General features: G+C 44.7%; 1 protein-coding gene across 3 annotated transcripts in view; it reads right to left on the minus strand.

Annotated features, from left to right (window-relative positions):
• LOC114871588 (protein vein) overlaps window positions 1-19,897 on the minus strand; it is a 166,843-nt gene that overhangs the window by 40,968 nt on the left and 105,978 nt on the right. For all 3 annotated transcript variants that reach the window (XR_006829504.1, XR_006829503.1, XM_029177688.2), the window contains exon 3: window positions 9,800-9,942. Coding sequence is in view for 1 of the 3 variants with exons in the window: in XM_029177688.2 (XP_029033521.2) it covers window positions 9,800-9,942 (143 nt within the window). In the remaining 2 variants the exon portion in view is untranslated. The remainder of the gene's footprint in view (window positions 1-9,799; window positions 9,943-19,897) is intronic.

Genomic DNA, 19,897 nt, shown 5'->3' on the forward strand with positions numbered 1-19,897 from the left:
GGGAAAACAACTTTGAATACAGCGGAGTCAATTAGATTCCGAAAAGAACATCTTCCTTATTATTCCTCGCATTCTTTCTCTCGTAACGTTATCCTTCGCTCGAGTTACTTCACGGAAGCTACTTAATCAAAGCGAAAGAACGAGGACGCGAAGCTTCTTCTTCCCGCCGGACGAATTTCGCTCGAGAACGAGTATAAACGCTGCGAAAGAACACGGCGCAGTCCTCGTCATCTCTGCAGGAAACACGGTCAAAGACGAGGCAGAGAAACAGAAAGAAAAACATCCGACAAACAGAGAGGGATAAGAAACAGGAGGAAAATCGTGCCGCGAAAGAGAATTCAAAGGGACCGGGAAACAATAGAATGGCTGCCGTGCCGCACGAATTCTTTCGCGAATTCATTCAACGATGTAACTGCGCGAAGAGAAACGACATTTTACCGATGAATGCTCGCTCGGAAGGGCAACACAGCCGAGATGCACGCGATTCTACGCTTAAGGACACCCCCTTCCTCTTCTACCTGGCCCTGTTTCATTTTTCTTCTTTCTTTTTTTTTTTCACGAAAAAGCGAATCCCTCTCTCTTCCTCTTTCTAGCTGAAAATTCTAGTAAGGGGTCTTCTTCTTTTCACGGACGTTTCCGACGCTGGATTGCGGCGTGTAATTCCGGGTCGTCGCAGACGGCGATCTACATATCGTTAACGACGCCTGGATGTGTGTCGAGAACTGACGTCAAAAGTCTCTCCTTCTCTTTCTGCTGGCGAAATCTGGAACGGTGCTTCTGTACGTTGTCTCTTCGTCGAAATCTCGCGTTGGAAATCTCGCCCTGCCTGTGTCAGCCCAAGTTTTCTCTTCTTTTGTTTAGAACTCGCAAACACCGAGCGTGTCTGATATTCTTTCGGCTTTTGGGTTGATAATTGTCCTGGAATTTGATCTAATCACCCTCTGCGACATGCAATTGAGCCATTGCATTTTTCTATTATAATAAGAATTCAACTTGGATTTAAATGTTGCATTTCTCTCCATTTTTCCGCATCCCTTGTATCTGCTTTCTTTCAACTTTATCCAGCTTCGCCATTCTTTCTACAATTTGTATCCTTCTTCGTTGTCTTCTTTTAAGACCTTCCTGGGTAAGGAGCTTATTAATCCAAAGAATGCAGTCGGTGTCCCGGATGTTTTTCTTGCGCCATGAATTTCTTTCTTGCAATTAAGTTGTATCTCTCTGAACGCAAGACTAATATCGAGCTTTGTATCTCGCGAAACAACGTTGTACATCTTCCGATTAAGAACTCTATTTAATATCCGCGACGATATTTAAAAAGGAAACAGGACGAGCGTAGTTACGCGAATGAACGGATGAAACGCGATTAACACCATTTCGCGCGATAGGTATCGTCCGCGAATTGATTGCAGGATCAATTTTAATCGCTTCCGCTCAACATCTATACCGCGACGAGTTACACATTCTAATGCGTTCTCTATTAATTTGCTAGTAGCCATTAGTTTTCCTGGTTCCTGCCTATTGGCACGCCTATCTATCACTATACACAGCAATATTGTCAGAATTTAATAAAGCAAACGAGCTGTTGATTCAACGCGTTTCGTAGTTCCCGTTGTTACTCGGCAACGCGATTCGATCCCCTCGATCATCGTGATTAAACTAGCAATCAGCCATTTTATATTAGGAACATTAACGAAGGCTTTATGTAGTCATTATCGTTAAACTTTAACCGTCAAACTGGGTCGTCCATCAAAGTTATCCGTCGCGTTTGACGCATCGAGCCGGTTTCACTGTAAGAATATCAGCCGCGTATTCAGGCTACGAAAGCGTCAGAGCCTCGAGGGTAATTTCGAGTCGTATCTAGATGATACGACGAAACGATCGAGTGGCAAGTCTGGTGAGAAGCGTGTGTCAGTCGCGCAAGATCGCGGGAGGGTTGTCCTGAGAACTCCAGAGGGTTTCCGTCTTTTTTGCGCGAATTGCCTCGACGGTAGACGCAAGGTCGGTGCGAAAGGCGAAAGGGAAGATTGCAGCCCGTAGGTGCCGTCCGGGGTTACTGCAGGGAAATGCACTTCTCTGCATCTAACCAGACACTCAGCCGTGCGTACCATCTTCCGTATATACCTCTCTACGTGGGACTGTTCGCGATCAAAGCTCCTCGAATGTCTTCTTTCCCTCGCAGACTCGCTTCAAAACGCTTCGTGAAAGAACGAACCAAGCGATTCGGCTTGTCGTGTCTCGGCGAAAGTTTCTTTGGACAACCTCGCCTATTCAATTTTTTAGAGATCCCTAGATTCGCCACGATCTACACTGTCACCTTTGATCCGATGAATTTTCTTCTATCTACTTTGTCCATCGCATAAATATTTATACGATACTCTATCCAGTCTTCGTATCAATTTACTTGGAAATTTTTCAATTGTACACGACTCTGTAAAATAGCTCACTCGATCCCTCAATTCACCCTTAGAAAAGGGTTCAATCAGTCGCATTTACAGAAAGGGGAGTAAAATAGATCGGATCAGAAAATTACAGTGTTCAACTCGAGCAATCGTAGATTTCAGATCAAATGGTACACATTATCCAGAGTGAGTCGTAATTCATGGTACGGGTGTGCTTTAGAAGGATTCTATGGTTTAACCATACGTTGAAACGATTGAATAATTTTTTGTTATACGAAATTTTCTGCTTAAATTGTTTATTTATAAATAGTAGACGATAAAGGAAAAATAATGTCTACGATGAATCGTCCAACCGTGTTTAATTAATTCGCATCAATTGCGATTGTAGAGTAAAATATTAGAACGTTTGTCTGTCAGCACGGTGACGTTAATAAATAGACTATCCCATCGTTCGTTGGTCATTATAGTCTTCGACGATAAAGACCGCCATTGGGAGACGACTCATTCTGGTTGATTGAAAAATCCTGATAATCCTCTGACAGTTTAATCAAACGTTATGTTTAAATTTCCCCTAGCCCGGTGGCGTTGCTAGCTCGAATACAACCGATTGCATGACTGTAATTTATCTTAAATGCTCGCTTGCGACGAGTAAAGACCGCGCTAGGTGTACGAGCAATTTGTTACCATTATCCGGTTTATCGCCGCCAACGGGAAATGGACGTCGCGTTTTTCCTTTCTGTCTGCCTTTTTACATTTAACGTTGAACACAGATTCTGTTAATAGTGTCGTCCATTAGATTTCTTTTCCTATGAAATGCCAAGCGTTTCGCAGCTTTCGAGGAGAAATTTTCATAGAAATAATGTGAAAGTAGTGAAAAAAAGGCAATAAATAAAACCCAGTCTACTGTGATCAGTAGAATCAGTCGATGGTTGGTCAGCCAGATACGCTATCGAGATTGTTTTCACTGACACGTGATCGATACTATTGTTCCATCGAAGCGATTCGACGATAAACGAAGGCATTAAACGCGACAGAAAATGAACAAGAAGAGCAAAAACAAAAAAAAAAAAAAAATAGGCAAATCTAGGATAAAAGATACATAAACGTCAGTTGGCGCGCGATATGCGTCGACCGTTGTTTACTTCACCCTCGAGGGACGATTTCTGTCACCCACATGTATTCGATTTTTTGCGAGCGTTCGTAAAAAACCAAAAAAAAAACAAACACGCAGTCGACATAGTCGTATCTGCCGATTCGATCGTTGATAAGATCTCTGATCGACGGTGAACTGGATGCTGGATTGTATTGTGTGCGCATCGTTCGAACCAGTATTCCACGGGTACAAACTGGTCGGCCGGGCAGGGTCGATCGTTAATCGAGAGAAATTAAAAGGACATCGGATTACCAGCGGCCACTTTGTCTCCCTGTCCGTATGTTTTCGCGTTTTCGACGGCTGGATATCGAGCCGGAGGATTATCGACGAAGTGTGCTTCAATTTGAAAGCTGACCGACGGTTATAATTGTTTCTTTCGAGAAGTTCAATCGATTCCCATTTCCCTTACTAAATGGATTAAACAGAGAACGTGAATTTTTCCCCGTGATTACGTCATTTTATAAAACAGAGTGACTGTTGCCGGAAGAAATTGGTTCGTCACGGAATCCGGTTACGCCCGGGGCACGATCGGTCCCGTTAATGGAAAACCATCACCGTCGATGCTAATTTGTCCAACGGAAAAGGGATCTTTTCAAGGAACACGGGAGGTTCGTCTGACAAATATGCCCGAGAGCGAATCTCGTTTCACGATGAAAAGCAGGGAAATCTGTCGGTTAATTCGCGAGCTTCGCGGGTTTTTCGTGCCGGTTGCGTAAAACTGATGTGGATGAAATCGCTTTCTAGGGAAACTAATTACCGATGTTTACGGGAAAAGCCGCCACTATGGAGGCAGACTGGAACAGTCGAGATATTTGATATTCCCGTTTTTGAATCGAGATACGCGGCCAATAATTGCGTAAAACGTGGCTGGGAATATCGATGAGCATTTATTATCGGAAATTTCTTTTAGTTCGCGTGTACTCACCGTACGCGTACCGGTGTGTATACATTCGATTGCCTGTGAAAATTTTATTCCCGGGCCTCGATTCAATTTTCGGCCGTGTCGCCTCCGATATAATTGTTCGCGAATATCGTTGATCAACGCTTGATATTCACACGGAATAATCAATGCCAGTCATTGCTGAATACCTGCGTAGTCATCCTGTTAAATAGTCGATCCTCGCTAAATATTTTTCGTCAAAGCTTACGTCCAGAAGGCTTAATTAGAAAACGAAGCTTTATGATAATTTCCATATTTATGACTTTCATTAACACTTTTATTCATTTATCAATTTTCCAACCAAAATGCCTTTAAAGTTTCACCGTTTGTTTGAAAATTTCATCCGTTCCCCGGAGGCAATTTTTAATGAAATCATAAAATGTACAATCGCAAAGAGGTTCAGAATCGAAAAATCATATCCTCTCCCGTTATTATCTGCGCGAAAAGGCACGGAATTGCCGAAACTGCATCGTGCACGGTACGTTCTTCCGGTGACAGACGAAATACGATCTGGCGTGTTCTCTAGGTTCATATAAAATTCCATACGTCTGGATGCGGACGCTTCCGATGCAGCCGGTGACGTGGACGTCGTGGTCGGTTATCGTGGTGGGTGATCGCAGCAGCGAAAAGAGAACGCGTCGATCGTACTCCGTTCCGAGAGACGAGTTAATGCTTTTACCGGTCGCTCAAAGTTCCACGCTCTGCGATCCTCCTCTTCCGTTTCCTCTCTTTTCCCTCGCATCAGGGCCTGTGCGTATCGTTCCTCGCGATCGACAACGAGTTTTCCAACGACGCGAACGTACAATCGTAGCCGGCTTTCGCGGAGTCAACCTTTTGATCCCCCGATTGGATTGCCAGACGAGTTGCTCGCGTGACTGTACTCCTACACGCGACTCGATCACCGAATACAATTTCACCTTGTTTTCATTCCCACCTGCTTTATGAAACTGTCAACTATCGTAAAAACACCTCACCTGGATTTATAGATAGTATAAAATATAGTTTCATTTAACCAGGCATTTGAATAAAAATTCCTACAGCCTTGTTTTTCCCGGAACGTACAGTCTAGAAACAGTTTTCGAATTGTTTTGCTAAAACGTCAATCGGGCAGGTTCAACGAAATGAAAACACGAAACAGAACTTTTCAGGAACTTTTCTGAACGAAAATAATTCATAAACGATATCGCTTTCGCTAACAGATTTTCGTCTACGTAGAAAACGAAGCGTGGCCCTCGGGAAACGGGGTGAAAAATTTCAGCATCAAAGCTGCTGTCGCGTTGTTCGAGCCGGCGATAAATAAGCGAACAACGGCGACGCTTGTTTTTCTCGGGCCGCTCGTTAAAAACGAGAGCTTCCTCGATAATTAAACGGTTGTTTTGCACCCGTGGCTAATTAGCAACGCGATACAAACGAAGACGAACAAAAAGCGTCTTCGCCTTCGAGAATACCCCAGCTTGATACAGTTGTTTGTTCTACGGGTTAGAAAAATAGAGAGGTTCCTCGATTTGCTGTTGTTTCTTCAGGGGATAAGGGAACACGACGAAATAAAGCTGGAATGATATTTTCAAGTTGCGATCAAACGGACGCGGAGGAAGCGTGCTAATAAGCTCGAGGAATTTTGTTTGGCATGGCATAAGCGATCCGACTGCAATTATTACTCGCGAAACTTCGTTGTTCCTGGAAGTTCGACAAAGTTTGTATCGCGAGGAAAGGTTGCGGCTAGTCGTGCGAAGGGTCGTTCAGGGCTCGTCGAAACGAACGGTCGCAACGGGACGCGTTATACGTCTCTCGCGACGAACTTTCTCTCGACGAACATCCTCGTCGAGGCAGCTTTCGCATAACTCGTTTGTTGCACCGCGACAGACTTCGCGGGAACAACAGGCGTGCATAATATTGTTGCGACACCGCGAAACCCTCTTAGGATTAAACTGAACTACTTATTGACCTCGAGAATTTATCGCGTGAGGCATCATGACGTTTTGGTTAACGATGGTTAAACGGGGTTGAAAAATTTCTCTTGAAACTTGGAACTTTTAAGAAACGGATTTATTATTCATACTCGTCTGTTCATCTTTAACGTCTCATCGATAACGAGAAAGTGTGAAGTGGTTTTAAATAATTCCTCCATTCGTTTCGTTCTTTCAATCTTAAAGCTCGCTCCGACGGGCACGCACAATACGTTGTCGCGTCGCCAGCGGTGGCAAGTAGTACGAGCGAGTGTATAGTCAGACGGAGCGCGTTACCGGCTCCATTCCACTGGGGCCCGTTGTTTATCGTCGTCGCGACGACGGGCCACGCGAAATCGCGCGACAGTTTCAGAGTTTCTTCTTCCAACGAAACAATGCCACCAGCTACGCGTAACCACCCCTCGAGAGTTCATTCGCTATCCTCCTCCCACAACCCCTCTCTCACGAATGCTTTACGCGACGCGTTTCCTCGCTTATCGTGGCTCACCTGCGACACTCGCGAAGAATATTCCTTCCGCGTCTCATTTTTTAAGTTTTCGCGCTACCTCGACCTGCTGGGACCATTTTTTTTTGGTACCGTTTCGTTGCCTGGTTCTGAATCACGGTTATCCGCGAACGTTCTCGTGTTTCTCACTTTCTGATATTTAGCAATTCTAATTCGCAAGCAAGTGAAAAACGTGTACTTTTTTTTCATTGTATATTCATTTCATCTGGTAGATAAGGTGTGTTAACACGCTCGCGTTGGTGAGAAATTTCTTGAACGGTAGTCGTTTTTCTCTTTCAACTCGGTGGTGTGTAAATCCCGAGTGGTCGTTCAAGATTTGTTTTCAAGCTCGAAAGGCGTGAAAAGGTCGAGAAAACGAAACACAACTCTTTTGTCGACCGTTGAATGCACGCCTTTTCCTCGCCGATAACCCGGGACGCCCCTCGGCGCCCCTCGACGCCCCTCGACACGAAGCTGCACGCGCGAGCAAATAAATTGCTGGCTTGCTGTCTCGGTTTTTACAATTTCATGCTTTCTGGCCAGCACGCTGACGCGTGCACTCGCACACGACTCACAAAGCAACTCCTTCACCTTTACCTTTACCCTTCTCCGTGCCTCAGCTGTTTGACCGCTCGAGGATTTCCTCCAGAGAAACTTGAGCACGAAACCGCCAACGGAATCTTGGCCGGATTGCCGGATGATTCTTTTTACACTAGAAATTACGATTTTCTTCTTTTAGAAAAGTAATTACGCGTTGCATGCTTGTTAATGGCGAATATATTCATTAGCAGCGCGTAAATTTGATGGCTGGGAAGCGAATCCGTGTTAACGCGCGAGGCAAAATCCCAAATGGGACTTTATTTTCATCAAGGCTTCTTGGTAGCTCGAGACAGTGACTCGGAGGGTGTCTCATGGTTAACGCTCGATTGCGGTAACAGATTGTGGTAACGTTTATAAGCCTAGAATAGCTCGAAAGAGCATACTCCTCGCGCTACATTGCAATAACATTTACCACAAACTTTTACTACGACTCCAATGTTCCTCCCTTGTTCCCGTCTACCTAGCCGAGCCACTATGTTCTAACAATTGCCGTTACACTCGCAATGGCACGCTTTACTGCCCGCGGAGGTGTAACTTGATACAATAACGCCCGTTCCGCGTCGTTTAGCCTCCCAGGAAGCTGACTTACATCGCCGAGGCCGCCGTCGAAGAGCAATGAAAAACACAGACATTGTAAAATAGGATTTCCGGGTAGTCGAGTAACACTTTTCTATTAACCCCGACGAGGAAACGGGGTAATATTTATATTTCCCAGTTAGTGTAATTTCAAGGATCCTCCATAAATTCGTCCAGAGTTATTCGTCGAATAGAAAATTCATTTTTCTTTTCTTTTCTCTCTTAAATCAATCTTGCCCATATCCGATCGTGAGTTATTATCGCGTTCGTTGGAATTTCCGCGAGAATCAGCGGAGGGTGTTCCATCGTTCGGTGGATTTACGAGCCGTTAGAATGTAGGCGCGCCTAGCAAAACGGGCAGCTGACCCCGCCATCAGCAGTTCGCTGCTATATGAAACCCTGACGTGGCTGGCAGGGTTGTAATTGTCGCCCTTTGTCCGTCATACGAGGCTCGCAACCCCACGGTGGTGGTAAACCGCAAGCTTTCTCCTCGTACCTAGCTGGAACCCGCCGGACTGTGCTGGTATTATCGCATCAGGTGCTTAATCCTTGCTTTATCACCTGCGACTAGCAGATCTCCTACCATAAACTCTTCTTCTATTTCCTTCATCATCATAATCTCTATCAACTTAATCCCTGCCACTTAAATTTTTTACCGCTATTAAGTTAAACGCCCTCGTTGCGTCAGGAAATTTATTACCCCTGAAATATAAACCCACCCACCCCGTTTTTTTTTTATTTCACTTTCGAGAATTTCCTCGTCCGAAGGCTTTTTGCGATTAGCGTCTGATCGTTGGAAAAACGTTCCGCAGTATGTTTGGAGGTTTTTTTCGGGACCGAGAGAAATGTAGCGAAATTTTCCAACTCGAATTGGTCTGGTATCGCCGTGGAAATTGCAGCACATCGTAAGCTGAGTTACGCGTTCGGCGTTCGCACTGGTTACGAAGAACGAGTTTCAGGAAACGCGAGCTTCGCGTTTTTCCCCTCTAACTGTTTTCCCTCGGTGCACTTCTCAGCTGGCATAAATACACCGGCGAAAAGCGTCTACCAAATGTTGCAGGTATTATGAAAAGCCATAAACTAACGTTCCGCTCGGTTTTCTGTTGGAAATCTAGCAGCTACCGATCGATACGCGGACCGTTTTAAACGTCTCTGCATTTCGTGGTTACAATTTTACCCGAGACCACAACCGTGAATTATTTTGATAAACCTTTGATACTTTAAATGGAAATTATAAAGAGAAATAGAAAAAAAAAATAGGGAGGCAGGAAAAATAAAAAGAAGTACCGACTGTATTTCCAGGGATCGATCGATCGACGAACAGCTGCCGATACATCGCAGTCTCGTCGCGCACGTTCGAGTTTTTTCCTGGTTGTTGTCATAACGCCGGTCGTGCGTACAGAGGCGATGGAATCGCTATTGAATCGGTGAAAAAATAGCAGCGCGAGTTACACGCATCGCGGCCCGCGACTTTGCGATACCACCCCATCGACCACCTGCGACATTTCGATCACTCTATTGTCCTCCGGGACAAATCCCTATTTTATTTTCGCTGCTACGACGTGCAACGGTAGAAATAACGCAGCTGACGAAGCTCGTGGAAAAATTTGCAGAGTATCGTTAACAATGTCTCGTTTTAAAGTGTTTTATAGCGAAACAGTCGAGGAGGAAGGTACTTACTCATTTCCGGAATTCTGCTATCGGGAGTGACTAGAAGCTGGGCCGCGAGCGAGGCCCGATGTCCGGAAGTACTCTCAGCCACGCATTCGTATCTTCCGCTGTCCTCAGGCTTCGCGGACGATATCACCACTTTCGACCTCCGTCTACAAAAGGGTAAGTCTTTATTAATTTTCAAAGTAGTTTTGGTAACAAGTATTATTTGGCAGTAGATCGATAATTGCGTTGTATAAGAAGGAAACAATTAATCTGAACGCCGAGATAATCTAATATGGATTGAGTAGAAACGCGTTGAAAAGCGGATTAGCCCGTTTATTATCTTTTCAATGGGTACACAGCTCTCGGGGATAGTTGAGCTGGCATAGCTTCGAGTCCCGGGATAAGATTCCGCAAAGTTCGTGCAAACAGCAAGTTTTGCCTGCGTCCGTGAAGTAAGCTTCCGCGGATATAGATGGTAGCGAGTGAAATTTCTGGACTTCTGTCCGGGAAAACTCGTTTTTCCGTATGAAGGAGCCGAAACTTCTAACCAACGTTCACGAACTTGCCCCACCTTCCATGAGACGCTGGCAAATTTAATAACTTTTCGAACGTTGCGGATTACCAGCGAACGAAATTCCAACGTAACTCAAATATCGATGACGATCGATGCGGGCTGTAACTTCGACCAACCGTTTCCTTCCGTTTCTTCCTTGCTTTATGTCAGAAATTTCCTGAATCAGGCGTCGAAGTCGTAACGTTATAGACCCCGCGAATTTCGTGCTACGCTTAAACCGAGCAGATCAATTTCCACTTTTCCAAGCTATCAAATTTCTTACAACTTCGATTATCTTCGATATCCATTAATAATCTCGAAATCAAGACTCTTCAAATATTCGCTCTTCCGTTCGAACCAAAAAGAGATCGCAATTTCGATGCAAAAGAACCGACGGAAAGCCCTGTTAACCCCGTTGTCGAAATCTTGTCAGCTCGATCGTCGAGCTTTGAAAAGCGTCGTCGAGTAAACAGCCGTCGTCAAAAGACCCGTCGTAAAATCGAGCCCCGATCGACGAGTAATTTACCTGGAGGGCTCTACAGTGTTTCACGAAATGATTCTCGCGAACGTGAACGATTAACGAGAAAGGAGAGGAGGTGTGTCGGCAAGTAGGTCGTCGATACATTCGAATTCAGTGGATCGAGGGAAGAAGTAGTGCTTGTCGTTTCGAATAGAAATTCAAGATCGAATCGTGGCACGTTCGATCGGCAAGCAAAACGTGAGTTCTTTTTCGAGGATAGCCTTCTTAAATTGGAAACGATTCGGCTGGCTACGATGACCCTTTGTCTCCTTTCCTCCATTTGTCAAGGAGAGTTCCCAATGGTCTTGTATTACTCGGAAATCCAACGAGTCCAGCTATACCTAAGAAAGGTTAACGGACCGAAGAAGAACGGAAGCTTGATCGTAAATCAGACGGATACGATTTTAAGGGTGGATCTTCGACTTTTATCCTCTGACAATGGTGTCTTTTTCATTTACCCGAAGACTAACACGTTCATTTAGAGACAAGTTGATGCAAAAATAATCGCAGCTTTCGAAGGAAATCTTTTTTTAAACAGTAAATTGCTTCGGCTTCGTTGAACAAGGTTTAATCGCCACCGAAAGTATCCCATTGATCCCTTCCTCTCTCTGAAGTTATCGCGAAAATTGAATCAAGTTATTTCTCGGCTACGATCGGCCGTTTCCTAACCGGCCAACAAACTTCTCCGCAGCGAAATTCAAGCCGAGATTTCAACAGCAGGAAACTTTTAACTCGCGAGAGCGGGGTAGCAAATCGAAAGAATTGAGAGATCGTCCGTCGAAATGGGCCGTAGAGGGAGGGGACGGGTGGGATGTAATTGCCCTCTCAGGTGGAAGCTTGAAACAGGACGATGGAGTTAAAGGTAATGAAAGCGAAGAGCAGCCCGGAACACAATTTGCGCGCTCGCGCCACCGGATTAAGTCCAAGTTTTTCCCTTTACAACCGACCTTTATAGCCCTTTTATGCGGCCTTAACCGAGACTGCCGTTCCACGCGTTCGCCTACAGACCGTGTGTTTACATAAATGTATGTATGTACGAGGGGGGCCGATAGCCAGAGATGGCAGGGGGTGCAGTAGGATGAATATAGGACGAGCACGCGGTTATTTGCCGCTTGCAGAAGCTTCAATTTAACCGGGAACTAACCCGCGAGCTAATTTTCTCGTTCATTTAACGACATCAAAGACGTGAACAGTACGAAAGAGAGCCAATTTTCTAATTATACAGGCTGCATCAAAAAAGATACGTATGCAACTGAGTCTGCTATGATTTTCCAAGCTCAGAATTGATTATCGATAAGTAATTACTTAAGTGAAAATACAAGTAACAAGCGAAAGTGTCCCAAGAAATAGATTTTCGTCACAGTCGGGTGTCGGTGGTTCTTTCGTTGGCCGAAATTGTGTCCATTGAAAGGGGCAAGGGTAACAGGAAGATAGAAGGTCGAGTGAAAATATTTGCATGGAGAGGGAGGTGGAGTTGGCGCACGACCTCGTCTGTTCATCCCCTTTAAGCGATCTCACATACGTGCGTTCCAGAGACAGGGGAGAAGGAGAAAAACACGCAGGAGAAAAGAGAAAGAGCGACGAACACCGGAATAAACGAGAGAAAATAAAAACGGCGAGGGATAGACCGGTGAGGAGGGTTGGAGCGAAAGAGGAGAGAGTCGGAACCGCGCGATGGATCCAACCAGGGAAGGGTTTCTAATTTGGTGCCGCGGCAAAAATCGACACTCTGTCTAGACTACCGCCACTCTTCGTATACTTATACAGGGTGGGTCGTCTGATATTCTCGGCCGATAATAAAGTCAATAAAAAAAATATCAGACACCGGTATAAGAATTTTATGAAGCACTTTATGAACTTTTCTTAATATGTAAAAATTATAAAAAAATTTGAGTGCCCAATTTTAAGGCGATTCACCCTGTATGTTATCACGAGAGAACGAGATAGAGGAAGGTTTAAAAAGAGAAATACGAAGAGTAGAGAAGAGGGCAGAAAATGAGTAGTTGGAAGCAGACGATCAGACGAAGAGAGACGAACCGAGATTTCTATTTATGTATTCCACCTCGTTCATGTCTCGACCCGTCTTTCGCACTCTCCTTTCATCTGGTTACCTTTTTTGCGGCTGGTTACTCCGCCCTACCTGACTCTCCTGGACCACGAAAAACCTACGAACCCTTTGACCGAAAAGGATTCGATCCATGCCCTGGATTTCCTAACTTTTACCGCGATTTTCGCCGAGCCCGAACCCGCACTGTCTGCGGAGATATACTCTCTTGCAAAGTTCTCGCGAGTAGAAAAAGGTGTAGGGCTCGTTGTTGGTGGCTTTCGACGACTCGCACGAGTGTTTGAAAAACGTGCGGTTTAGTTCGCGGTTGAATCTTCCGTATTCCAGGAGTCTGGAATACCTTTGCTCGCGAAATCTTGTAAAATTTCTTTTTCAGACGCGAATTGTGAACAGCGTTCTACACTCGCGAGATGTTAAATTAAAGTAGCTTTATATAAAAGAGCTTTGAGAATGGATTTTATGGCGCAACGAGGTAATATTTCTGAAATAAATTCGCGTTAACGAAACGCGGAAATTAAGGAGCATAAAGGAAGGAAATTAAGCTGAAGAAAAGGGGTGAAATATTGCAAAATTGTACTTTAGACACTGTTTTTAAATAATATTCTGCTGTGAAAGAGATTAAGATTTCGCGGTATTTAATATAACGGGAACGTTGATATTAGTGAAACGAGGAAATTAAGGGGTTTCCTGTAGAACGTCTGTTGGAGCTGGTTCGAACAGGAAGCCAGTCTCGTTGGAGTAACTTTGAAAACCGTCCGCGAAAGCTTTCGATTATGGGTACTCTGGTATTCCGCAAAGAGGTGGCACCGTCGCTAAGATTAGGCGGTAACTCCGAGGCTTAGTTCGCCTTAGCCTTAAGAATGGATTTTACGACGATCCTAAGTGAATGCAACCCTCGACTTTCCCCTTCAGATAAGTGCGACTCGCGGCAAGAAGGTTCATAAGTCTTTGCTACCGTTTCAATAACCCGCACACTTTTGATTTACAATCATCTTCTCTTCTGTATTTCGTTTTATCTTTGTAAATCGTAGAAATATTTTTATCACGGGTTAATATGCTAAGGGAATTTCAAATTAGGATATTTTTGTCGATGACAAATTACGGATAAAAGGCAAGTTTTGCTATCGCTAGCTCGTCCCATATCTGAACCTTTAGAAAGACGAAGAGTCCTTGTGCATCTGGGGTCTCCATTGAATACGGCCGACTTCCGATTGACCGACAAACGGGAATAGAACGGGATTCCAAATGGCGAACGTCACTGCGAATGGCGAGCGAGGACTATCGGTCTCTGGTAATGGAAACGGCAGCCTGAAAAAGGGATACACGTCGAAAGGGAACGTGGCTTTCTTCGTCCCTTTTTCTCGTACCCTCACCACTCTGTTTTTCTTCCATCCTGTAGAAGTAGTTAATGGTTTTCTTTTGGCCGGCTGCCTCGCTGCGTTAATGCTTCTGAGTCTCTCCTTTCTTCCTTTCTCTCTCTTTCTTCCTTCACCCTCGATGTTTCTTTGCCCCCCTTTACTTTAGCCACCCTGTTCGTCCCTGTGGTTCCATGAAATTCTTCCGGGAACGATTGTATCGACGAGCTTCGTATCGCGGACATCGACACGAATAACCTTTCGAGGACGCTCGATAAGGCTTTCTTCTATTGTCGGATCGTCTAGCCTCTTTTCTATCGCGTTGCTTTTCCGCTTTGCTCGCGGCTGACCTGCTACGACCGTCTGCCAAAGATTCGATGACTAACCAACCGTGTGAACTCGAGTCAGGAAGTTAACCGACCTTTCGAGGGTTTCTTGTATAACCGAAGGGGAATACATGTGTAAAATATCGAATAAAAATAAGTAGGAAAATAAGAGAGAAATATTTGTTTCAGATATCGAAGAGAAAAGAATTCAAAAATCAGGGAAAAAATAGAATGTTTTGACTTGGAATTGGCGATCGGAGACGTCTGATTTGTCATTGATGGCGCGTAGAGTGGGACGTCTGACTTATGGCTGACTGGAATTCCTTTCACTTCGGGCAGGCGCGGCGCGACGCGGCACCGCGTTTATCGTCCCTCCTCGAACACGATGGCAATTTCGGTCGAGTTTTCGTCAGCCGGTGTCGAATTACGTCGGTGTCGTCTGGAAGTCAGCGACTCAGCCTCTCGGCTGATTTAACGAATCAGTTACGTTAGCGAGAGACTACGAATAACGATGGCCAGACAACGCGACGTCTTCTCGGTAGTCCCCGACCAGACTACCCGTGCGTACATCCTAATTTTAGAACGGACAACTCAGTGCCGTACCGTCGTTTCGTGCTATCCTCTCGTCTCTTGTATTTTCTTCCTGATGTCAAAAGAAAATATCCCGCTCTCTCTAACGAGCTTGTCTTACACACATTTTCCCGTCGCGATTCAGAAAACTTTGCATCCGTTCGAACGAATGGTGGACGACGGCCACGTTTTAGTTTGCTCCAGAGGCTCGTCAATCTCCAGCTAAAGTAACTTTAATCCATAGGGAACAAGCACGAAAATGCAACTAGGAACGCGTGTTAACGGTGCCATAATTTCGTGGAATTTCGTGGAATTTCGAGGAATTTCGAGGATCAACGTATGTCCTCGAGGTTCAAAAAGCCAAACTAGAAGCTCGAGCAGAAAGAAAGCTACGATGATGTGCGTTCCGCTGGACTGCTCCCGAGAAATACTCTGGATCTGGTCCCGTCGGGATTTCAAACTCTAGTCGTGGCAACTCGTTAAGCCGCTCGGATTTTCCTGGCTGTATCGCGCGGAATTCCACGTCCCCTGCGAACTGAAATTTCGACAACTTCTGGCGATTCTGTGAACTGCTACCGTAAACTGATAAAACATTCTGATTATCGATGCCTTCATTTATTTCACTATCGATTCATCCAGTTTACCCTTTCTATTTCATTCTCGATGTCGTGTTGAAACGAGGCTGGTGAGATTCTCGTTTCTCGAAGTACCCTTTCCCGGTTAGTACCGCGAGACGAATGCTTCTTTTGGTGAAAGAAGAGTCATAGGACAGAAAACACCTTGAATTTACGACGTCCGTCGTTTTCTCCGTGCGGACACTCGCTTTAAGCTCGATTCTTTGCCCTCGGAAGAAATATCAGAGGGAAGAGCTTCCGCTTAAACGCAGCTAGTCAAAAGCTCTACCATTCGCGCTCTCTCGGCCGGTTATAAATACTGTGACCCATCAATGGCACTGCTGCCACCATTCAGACCCGCGACGGCAACGAAGAAGTGGGAAACGAAACGAGGAAAGTGCAGAGAACGACATAGAGATCGTACTAATGCATCTACCTTTGTTGGAAATGTGGTTCGTACGTGGAAGATTTTTACCTTCGTTCGTTAAGATTAAAGAATCATTTTTCTCCGTTATCAAATGGATGGAAAAAAAAAAAAGGAATTTCAACCAACTTTTTCATACGCAATACTCTTCTGTTCTGTCGTTTCGAATCAGCCAGACTTCCAGTGCCGTACATCGTAGCCGGGAAGTTGAAAACCGAAAATAATGTCCTCCCGTGCTGGCTCGTAAATTATAAAACTGAGATGAATAGAGCGTGTCGTTTATGTAAAACAGTTTAGTCTGCTGTCGGGGCTCGGGTGATTTATCCGGCGCAACAAACAAACGTAGATATAAAGCGTCGCTTGCAAAGACGATCGTTTTATTTTAATCTTTTCCGCCGGCCAATCACGGCACGACTTAACCTCGACCCACTCAATATCTACATCTTTCTTCTTTCAACAATAACACCGGCTGCTTCTCCGTTGTTTAATCTTTGTCTCGACGATGCGATCGTTCGTCGCCTTTCTCACCCCGGAAACAACGTTTCATCCTTGCTCTTCCACCTTCCATTTTTCGCCCTTTCTATGCATTTTTCAGTCGCCTTTACAGCCTCTCCGACTTACCCCCGTTGTCTCGGTCAAAGAGAGTACGCGCGTTATTGCTGCTCGTTCTTTGCATCTCGTTCGACCGGAAAATAAACTGCGATATCAATCGCGAACCGTTTCCAACGTTAAAACTCGCGGTTCGCGACAATAAAAAGCTTGTCCGTATTGTTTTCCCTTGGTTACGGTAGGATTAATAAAAGCAGGGTATATATAAAACTCCCCTTGAAAGGCTCACGTAAGAATAAGTTGTATCGGGGATGAAATCCGGGGATGAGGTCGCGGTAAGAAGGTCGCGACGCGCCACTTGGCATTCCGGAAAAAGGGTCAAACTACTCCGCGTTCGACAGAGTTATCGGAACAAAGGTCCGGGGGTTGAGAAAAGTCCGAGGGGGCAGCGTTTCGGTAGCTCGGCAAGAAAAGAAGCCGAAGAATCTGTGGTATAGTTCTTAGCGCGGATGAAGTGGGCAACGGTGAAGTCCTTCTGGAGGGCTTTCAACCCCTCGCTTCCGTCTACCCGCGCGCCTAATCTCGCCTAACCATCGAGCCGCTTGCACAGCCTCTCCGCAAAACTCTTTGCTGCCGACTGCACTCCTCTGTATCGCGGTTACGCTCTGATTCGTCAAGAGCCACCCCTTTTCACCCACTATTCTTCTTTCTCTTTTCTTATACCACGACGGGTTTCCGCTTCGTCCGGCTTACCACTTCACAGACTCGCTCCGCGCGATCGCTTCCGCTTACTTTTCGTACCTTCGCTACGATTGGGGGTAGGATTGTTGTGATTGAAAATAAATTGGTAATTAGTAAGGTCTATTGATAGACAGTGTTAGGATAGACTAAGCTTGGAAAAGGGATAGAGAGCGTAAGAGGCAGGGGAAAAGCAGCGAGGATATAAATTTACCGCGGTCTAAGGTTCTTACTCACGCATTTCTAAGCGATGTCTCGTCGTTTCACCGCACCCCTTTGCCCACTCGCGAACCCCATCGTCCACGTCGTTTTTCGCCTGCGTGTGCCCGTATTTATTTAGATTCGCGACAAGGTCCACCATCTTCGTCCTCGTTGATGAGTCACGGCGAACCGTGTTCGACCAAGAGAGGGAGGAACCAGCGGCAAACCGAGAAGAAAATTCTCATCTACGGAGAGGAGAGCGAGAGAGGTGGACACGATTTCGGCGTGCTTGCCAACGCTATTTGTGATTTAAATCGGTACCTTCGAACTGGCTATCTTCAATCTTTGATCTGACCATCGATCCTCCAGAAATATCCTCGAAAATTGTTAAGATACTTGCTTCTCTAACGGGGATGAAATTAGCCACCTTTCTGTCAACGAATCGTTACGGGCTTTGTATCAAGGTAATTATCAGAAAATAATCCATAAAGCGGAAACTCGAAATTTAACTTGTCAGAGGAAAATGTTAACACAGAGAAGTTCGTATCTGAAAGTTAACGCTATTAAAAACTTCGCTATCCGCCACGATATTCGCTTTACTGAACTCTCTGTCTTTGCGTTTCGCCATTACGTAGTTAATTGGGTTCACGAGGCCGCTAGAATCGATAACATTGTTTATCGTGAACGCTCTATATTTTATTTTTCTTTTTTTTTTTTATCCTCTATCGATGGCAAATGGAGCGTGGGAATGGTGTAACCACGTCGATCGGGGAATTCGGGAACGTGTTTGTACAACGCGAAGATACGGTTTGCGGGGAACGAAAATATTGCAACGGTATTGGTATCGAACATTGAATTTTTTCGTGGTATCGTTTATAAAAAGCAGTCGTTAGTGGGCGAGATACCGTTTGAAGAAAAAAAGCAGCATCAATTTATCTCGGGTATTTTATCGACTCGAGAAACTTGTTATTAAATTAAGAAGTTTCATTATAATAATAAATGATAATGATCCTATTTGCAAGTATAATAAAACTGAGGGGAACTCTGGTGTTCTATTAGGTTGCTGTGTATCGAATGGCTGATTTCAAAATATGAAAAGTCTGACATGAATCGTAATGCTGTTAAATGCATAAATTATCGTGTAGCATAATGAGTATTGTATATCTTTTATTATGCATCCGTTTTGATGAACTCAATGTAAATAACGAAATTCATCAAACAGTAAATACGTACACGTTTAGTTTATATTTGAAAGTTAATTTAATCGCGTTCAGTTTAATTATAAATTTATTCGTGAAGGTATATCGTCGTTAATAACAGTCCATTATGAAATGAAACTTTCAAGTAATATCATATTTATCATCTGCATTTCCACAATGGAACAAAGCAAAAAATGATTTATTTTGTATACGTACCATTTGAATGTATATGTGCTGTTGCTAATTAATGATTTATTCGTGAAACGTAAACTTCGCCCCCCCATCAACGGATCTCCGTTGTTTTCAGTGTAATAAAATAAATTGTTACAAAGGAACAGCTCGTTTGAGAATAAAAAGAAAGTTCAGCTGGTTAGAAGGGTTTAAGCTTTGCTTTAAACAATGAGCCAGGCCCGCGTGTATTTCGAGATGCTGAGCGCTTCCAGCTCGTTCGTGGATGCCCATCAGTTTTAATTAATTATTAGTTTGCAACGGCACAAAGGCACCAGCCTCCTGTTCGATCCAGTGACTCTCTAGACACCGGCCTTCTACTACCTCTTTCTACCACCCCATTATTATCCTTTTCTCCTGTTGCGTTGAAATTTCCCGAAACTTCCATTATCAGCGGCCACCTTCTTCGAAGGAAAATTCGAATAATTATTATTAATTACCTCGAACAGATTGCACAATTTTCTTCGTACTCGGGGAAAATCAAATTACGGTCAGTCGATGCATTTTCCTCTCGAAGGAATCTATAAATATTTGACTGGAAGCAAGAGTACCGCAGTAACTTAACCACCCCTCCACCCTTTTCCCACCCTCTTCAACCATTGCGGATCAACCGTGGAAAATCGCCAGTTGATTTCACCTCCCCGTACTTCTGCCCACGTTCGCAGTCCAACCTCGTTTTCCACCTGGAGGATTTCGGCAGGGTAAACCAGCCGATAGGCCACTGTCATTGGACCACATCCAAGTGGCGTTGCGATTGCAACAACGACCAAGTAGAAAGAA

The sequence above is a fragment of the Osmia bicornis genome, chromosome 6 (genome assembly GCF_907164935.1).
Source record: "Osmia bicornis bicornis chromosome 6, iOsmBic2.1, whole genome shotgun sequence".
Taxonomy (NCBI): Eukaryota; Metazoa; Arthropoda; class Insecta; order Hymenoptera; family Megachilidae; genus Osmia; species Osmia bicornis.